This window comes from Priapulus caudatus, unplaced genomic scaffold (genome assembly GCF_000485595.1).
Source record: "Priapulus caudatus unplaced genomic scaffold, Priapulus_caudatus-5.0.1 Scaffold44, whole genome shotgun sequence".
In the NCBI taxonomy this organism is placed as follows: domain Eukaryota; kingdom Metazoa; phylum Priapulida; class Priapulimorpha; order Priapulimorphida; family Priapulidae; genus Priapulus; species Priapulus caudatus.
This window is the reverse complement of record NW_014577105.1, coordinates 40516-48015: the sequence shown is the minus strand read 5'-3', so window position 1 is coordinate 48015 and position 7500 is coordinate 40516. Positions and strand designations below refer to the sequence as shown.

General features: G+C 40.3%; 1 protein-coding gene across 1 annotated transcript in view; it reads right to left on the bottom strand.

Moving 5' to 3' along the window:
- LOC106820718 overlaps positions 1 to 3192 on the bottom strand; it is a 5201-nt gene extending 2009 nt beyond the window's left edge. Inside the window, exons 1-3 of the mRNA XM_014825227.1 lie at positions 3163 to 3192; positions 2388 to 2492; positions 159 to 271 (exon numbers count right to left, since the gene is read on the bottom strand). Of these exons, the coding sequence (XP_014680713.1) occupies positions 159 to 271; positions 2388 to 2419 (145 nt within the window). The 5' untranslated portion in view covers positions 2420 to 2492; positions 3163 to 3192. The remainder of the gene's footprint in view (positions 1 to 158; positions 272 to 2387; positions 2493 to 3162) is intronic.
- Positions 3193 to 7500: the final 4308 nt, after the last annotated feature.

The window sequence follows — 7500 nt, the reverse complement described above, 5'->3', positions numbered from 1 at the left end:
ATGCTGACCCAGTATTTGATTCAGCGTGCTTAGAGCTGCTTACATGTAATTTGTAAACGATTTCAGCGTCATCTGTATGCTGACAATTAGCGTTTCAGTAAACATGGAAGCATCTCATGTCATCGGTAAGTATTTCATTCTTACTGCTACAAAGCTACCTGCAAGCGTGTCATGTGTCCAATTTCCACCATTCATCACTTGAACCTCATTCTGATCGTGCATAGCTTGCCATACAGCATGTGACAACTGTATGTCAGGATCAAAGTACCATCTACATGCAAAATAAAGAAATTAAATGAATTGAATAAATAAAAAAATGAATTAATGTAATCGCGTGTTTGTATAAGCATTTAAAAGACGCCCTGATTGCCTTTCCAAGGTTTTTTTTTTATAAAACTTTACAAAATTTGGAATTCCATACGTTACAGCAAAGTTTACATTACACGAAGAAAAATTTCATTTGTAGTTTGATTGTCGACAAGCTCAGCGCTTATATACGCCAAGAATAAGTTACAGTTGTGTCATCGATAGTAAATTAGAAAACTTCATCCTCTTTGTACGGTGATAATATGCGATGATATAGAAGATATTGCTCGAAACGTCTGAATCTCTTACTTTTAATATGTAACTTTCTTATTCATTAATTTGCTATTCGAAAAACCAACCTAAACGGGAAGTAAGTTGTTTCAGGGAATTTTTTATTTAGTTTTTTTACTGAGTCTGTTTTTCCTGCGGAACTCAGCGCAGTATGTTCATCGGTGAATTGCAGCTGTATAGTGCCATTTACCCTGGATATTTAAGTTCAAAGATGCAAATTTCTGACACAATGTTATTGAAATATTAAACGTTATATTTTATGGTACGTAAAACATGCCTCTGCGCTATTTATACTGATGGGCGAAAGGTCAAGGTAGTGATCTATATATAAATCTAGAGATTCCGTGGTGAATCCGCCAAGGCTGTTGTTGCTCAGGGTCAACATGAACCTACAGCCCTATCATTTTTCACGTTATAACACCGCGCACGCCTACAAATCCCGCTTCCACCTAAATCTTTCACGTTTCCCATGGAATCCTGGGCAAGTAGTTCGGTATGTTTCTCTACTAACTGCATGGGAAGACGTCCAAAGCAGTACACCTGATCAGCTTCGCATTTGCCATATTCGACTAGACGGCAGCAGATATTGACAATGAATAAAATTATTATATATTTAGGTTATTATCCTTCTATGCTATTATGGACCAGTTCATCGGCTGTACTAAGCATGCGTGTAAACGTCGTAACGAACGCGATATATTCTTCAAGACAAGTCATCGCCGGTAAGACATGGCGTTGGGTAAACAGAATACATCAAATGATATTTAGAATAGTTATCGCCTGGTCGCGAGTAAAACATGTAGTTTTGTAGACATCAATGTTGCCCGAGACCGGAAGTCGCCGGTTAACAGTTAACTTAGTAACCCACAAAAATGTTACCTGATCAACCAGGCGATAACTGTTTTGTTACAGATAAAATATTATGTTAGGGAAGTCTTCCGCGTTTAATAAACGTATCTCAAATAACATGTACTCATTTCCTTAATCATCCAATAACCTTTGTCACTATTCTTTCTTTCTACACATTAGCATAATCTGTTGAGATCTGGACTGAAATCTAGATATTGCATTCCGTCAAAATATTGGCTAGCTATTAATCAAAAGACCGACAGTGACGTGTGTCCTACCAGGTGGTATATATTATTATGAGGTATATGACAAGAAATGTGGTAACTCGATAGAAGATATAGTTGCCTGTTTTACTAGTTTGACATACACGTTATCAGATTTGATAGCCCGTCTTTGTCCATGTACTGACTTGAATCCTCTCTATCGCACATCGTTGATGCCATTGGTGGCACGAGAGTGTCTATGCTAGGCAGCATCAGCCACTCGGCCGGCATTTTGTCGCAGCTACATAACAAATTGCAATACGAAATATGTGCGGTCGGGCGTTTTTCTATGTGTGCGTGATCCCATATATCTCCACCCGTTCCATATATGCTTGTGCGTTTACGAATACCTAACAAACTTGCTGTGAAAGTGTCTAGTGAGAAACGTTTATAGATGCTCTACACTTCCGATTTTGACGTTGCAAGTAACATTTATCTATCTGTCTAACGATCTATCTATCTATCTATCTATCTATCTATCTATCTATCTATCTATCTATCTATCTATCTATCTATCTATCTATCTATCTATCTATCTATCTATCTATCTATCTATCTATCTATCTATCTATCTATCTATCTATCTATCTATCTATCTATCTATCTATCTATCTATCTATCTATCTATCTATCAAAAAACTATATATATATATATACACACAATTCTATGGCGCTTACCTCCTAGAACATCTGTCTCGTGTTTTGGCCATCCGTTTTGTGGATCGTACCACCAAAATGATCGCCAAGTTTTATTGTCAGCGACCAACACAGGATAATCGTCACCTGCCAGTAAGGAATATGTTCCGAGAAATTTCATACTGTTCAATGTCAAATCATATATATAATCGAAATGCGCGTGGCCTTGTTGACGGTTTTAAATTCGTATTCGTGTCGGCTTGGCAAAAGCACCCGTGTATGTCGAGCGCACTCTAATATAAGAGCGGACTTAAATTCTCCCTATATTCGATTTAGCTGTTTACTTCATAGGTTGATTTAGCGAAATAATGAGAGTAACATACGATATGCCTGTCCAAATACGTTCGCACATACGGATGCAAGTAGAGTAAATATCGTACCAACCAGTACGCCATCCATCGCGCTTGTATATTCGTCTTTTTTGTTGCGGTTAATTGCCCTATAGATTGCAAACACATCTTCCGCTATCATCTAATCAAACTCTACGTTTAATACGGAGACTCTAGCACCTACTCACATCATTTCGTGACACGTACCATTTAGCTCTTATACATCCTGGAATATTACAATTTAATTTCCTTAAAAAATAAACCAGCTAAAAAAATCTTACGATATAAACTGGTCAAGCTCGTTTAAGTGTTGCGTAATCGCGGTTATCGCCACACTATTTGTATCGTTGATTTCTTCAGCAGTAATATTTTCATAGCTCGAACGCAGCGAATGGTACTCACGTGTCTCGCTCTTTCGCCCACCCTACCTCTGTCTGTTGTGTCCGATTGATGTCAATTGGTACCAAATGTCTTTTAAGGGGCATGTAATCACTGGCCTACCGAGCGTGGAAGCGTGATCAAACGGGTTCCCGTTGAGTAGTTTGGGTAGCACTTGGCGAATGTTGTCGTACGGATGCATTCATGTCAACACGATAATGAGATAAACGTACGAGTACTCAAGTATGGGGAGCTACTCACTATGAAGAAAAATACAGAGATAGAGCATTGATAGCAAGGAAGATAAACCGATTAAATGGGACGTCGGGCGGGAGCAAAGGCACGCGAGCGGACGCGACCGGAAGCGAGAGAAGTGGCTAGAAACGATTATCGATGAGCGACAATCGAAAAATGGCACTAAACTGGACAACGACAGCAGTATATGGTATTACAAAAAAAGTTATCTAAGTTCTGGGTTTAGCTAGGGTGCACACATTACAAGTGAAACGCATGCAGACCAGGAGCGTGACGATAAGCGCCTGCCCGCGGCTAGACGGATTAAACTATAGTAGATAAGGAACGGTTGAACGCGGAAAAGAGAGCCCGGTGAACAAGGATAAATGTACGAGGTCAAAGTACCTACGCAGAACCGTCTGCATTACTTCGTAATCAATCAAGAGTGACAACCATGCATAGCGCTGACGCATAATGTGACTATATTGAGCTATTAAAACACGTACGGCTTTTTCTATATGAATATCTTGCTTTACATCACACGCGTGGAAATTAAATCATTGATAAAACTGGTATAGAATAGAACTTGTACATGGCCATCGTAACAATTACGACATCGAATACACTCAAATGCTCAAATGCTTGAGAATATGATGTAAGCACACATATGGTGGAATATCTTGCATTTCAACAAGAGCGCATCAATCGGGTAGCACATAACGTTAACACAGCTAACACAGCTAACCGCTAACACAGCTAACACAGCTAACAGCTAACAGCCAACAGCTAACAGCTAACAGCTAACAGCTAACACAGTTAACAGCTTATAAGTACTCTGTTCAGCTGCAAAATGATAAATTTCGACAGAAACTATACCGTATGTGTGCTTCCCACATTACCAAGCACGATCATCCTGTAGCGCGCGTGCATGACTCTGCGAAAGTACGTAAACGCTTTAACACTACCGGTGTTCAGCTCTGCCACGTTGTACGTAGAACCACGTTGTGTGCAAAAAAGAAGCCGTGTCTGTATGTGCCCTTACATTCACATGGGGCGTACTCTATTTACGCCTCCGAAACCTCCAACCGAATTCTCCAGTGGAAATGGAAATAGAGTACGAATGGACCAAATGTGGAGAACAAAATGGCGGACAAAGTTGCATTTTTGCAATTTGTATACTAAATTTTATTTAGTACTGATGTTTTGCCGCACTCTGACTATGATACAAATAAAACTGAGATTACATTGTTGACGACATTGTAAGTTTACGTGTGTCCATACTAAAACATGTCAATTATATGTCGTTTTATGCCTATAATATATCGAAATTTTAATTCAATCAAGGAACACCTGACATTTAATGTTGTACCGGATTGGTAATTGGTAATTGGACAGTTCATGTCCGCCATGGTGAATCACGTGTTCCCCGCGATCAAACCACATCGACAGAATGAAGGTTTCGGATGTCTCCAAAAGGTCATGTGATCAATAATAGAGCGCAGTTGGACGTCACCGGATTCTTCGATACCATAATAGAGTACACCCATGGGTTACCCTCTGAAATTTGTTCTCGGAGTATTGCACATATATGTAGATTTAGTCTCTCTGTCACGTGTTTGCTTAATGTGTGTGTGTGTGTGTGTGTGTGTGTGTGTGTGTGTGTGTGTGTGTGTGTGTTGTCTGTCTTGCTCGTCCTCGCTCTCTTCCGTTCTTCCTCGTCTGCCGTTTCCTTGCTATAACCTGCTTCAATTATGTTCCAACTACGTTCCTATTTAGCTAAAAAAAAAATTTGCATAGTTTGATTATCGCATAATTTACCTACTCATTTACGCACTTACTATAGTTGCCTGCTGCCAATGTTGTTGTTGTCCAAAAGACAAAGAACCAGCGCAACATCGTCGACGTGTTCGTAGGCATTTTCTCGACTCTCTGGCCAGTATCTTTGCTCAACACGCCAAATTATGCCGTCCTCGCTCATGCGCTCACTCACCTAACAGCAAAGATGTAATAATCATGCGCCTACTCACCCATGCAACTACCACATATTTAAAATCATGCATCTACTCTACGCCAACTTACAAGTCAGCATAAATCACATATTTGGTTAACATGCAAACTAACGAGTAATCGACCTAACTAAACTGAAAACTCTATTATCAATACTATTTGCCAGGATCTCAACTGACAATGCGCGATAATCTTTTCTTGAAAGAACTCACCTATACCGAATGTAAAATTCCCTACCTCTCTTTCTCGCTCGCTATCCGTCTTCTAGTAGCAGTTAATGTGAATGTCGTTTCGAACTATAGCAAGCCGACGTGCTAACGGGAAAGGTCACTAACGGTCACGTCCTAGTATCGACGTGATCAGCCGCAGTTAGCCGTGAGATTCGCTGTAGCTATGTTACCGTCGTCACGATGCCGCCGTGAATGCGCGACGTCGGCGATGCGGTTCCGCGTCCGATCTCCGCTTCTGATAACACTGACGTCGACCGCCAGCAACCGGTCCGTCCGCACGTTGTCGGCCATCACCGAAGCAGAACCGACGAACTTACTGAGTCCCTGCCCATATAGATTGCCATGAGATTGCCCATATAGTGACGGGACGACTCGGCGAGCTGACAAACGCTGGCGGCTACTACGGTGAGATCATCGCTGCGATTATAACCGGGCCGGCTCTTCCGTGTTTGCCTGGCTCGCGCCGCAGAAGGTCAATTTGTTGAGCGTGAGCTGACACGGCCGTGGAACACCGTGCACATAATAATAATTGTAGCAGTCGCGCGGCTGGAGAGCGTATAGGAATGTGTTTCACCGCTCGTGCCTTCCACTGATTGTTTGTATGTGCGTTAATCTTGAGCCAGCGTTGTTATATAGTGGGCAATCTATGTAGATACTGTTTACAATGTACTGCCTGTTTACGCACACATCTACCTTTCTGGCTGTCTGTCTGTCTGTCCGTCTGTCGTTCTGGTTGTCCGTATGTCTGTCCGTCTGTCCGTCCGTCTGTCTTTCTATCTATCTATCTATCTATCTATCCATCCATCCATCCATATATACATTTCCAAGTATATATTTACTACCGATAAAGTTTTGCATATAAACTATAATAATGATATAATTCCTCATTGTTAAGCTCCTATCTACTGAGACTTAATTACAATGTCCATAGAAATATAAATGTATCTTGTTCACTTCATTAAAACGACAAATAAAGTTATATATATACCTGGGCAGGGCGCGGCGACTGGTAGTCCAGCGCAGCGCCATTTCTTGACCAGTCACCGCATGATCATGATACCACCGCGAAAATGCTGTTCCCGACGCACCGCTCGACTCTTCAGAGCGCGCCAGTCCAACCCGTCGATTCCGGACGTTCCGCGGCTTTCAGACGCGGCTCGCACATAAACGGCTTAGGTTCCAAACCCCCTTCGAGCACCACTCAAACAATCATTTATTCGTCTGCCACGCATCATTTTAACCTGTATGATACAGGCGTAATTTTCACGCTTCACTACACTATCTATGAAGTGTAGTGAACGGACACCGGACCCGCCTAGGTAATCATAGCAGTGCGAGCATCATTTCAAACATGCCGCCATTTTTAACAGGCGTAGGCATAACAATACTCCTGTAGCACATGGATAAACATAATACTGTGAATACCGGTGAATGGATCATCGGCACTTAGCAACTATCTCAACCATCTGAGAGCCTATGTTATATATGCGGATCACAATTATATATAGCTAATGTATAACTTACTATGGTGATATTATTGCTTATATCACTGATAGGAGTGAATTAAGATGTTCAGTTGTTTATGCCGAATAGTCGCCTACTATAACGAGCGAAAATATTAGTCAACACTAATGAAATGTTACTATCACACGTCTCGGTTACCATCGGCAGCCTGTCAAATTTGTCTTCTTTTTTTTCTATATATAATTGTTTATAAATTTAGAATGTTATTATAATGATTATAATTACATATATATATAATATATATATATATAATATATATATATATATATATATATATATAATTACAATGTCCATAGAAATATATAATGTATCTTGTTCACTTCATTAAAACGACAAATAAAGTTATATTATATATATATATAATATATATATATATGATATATATTATTATAG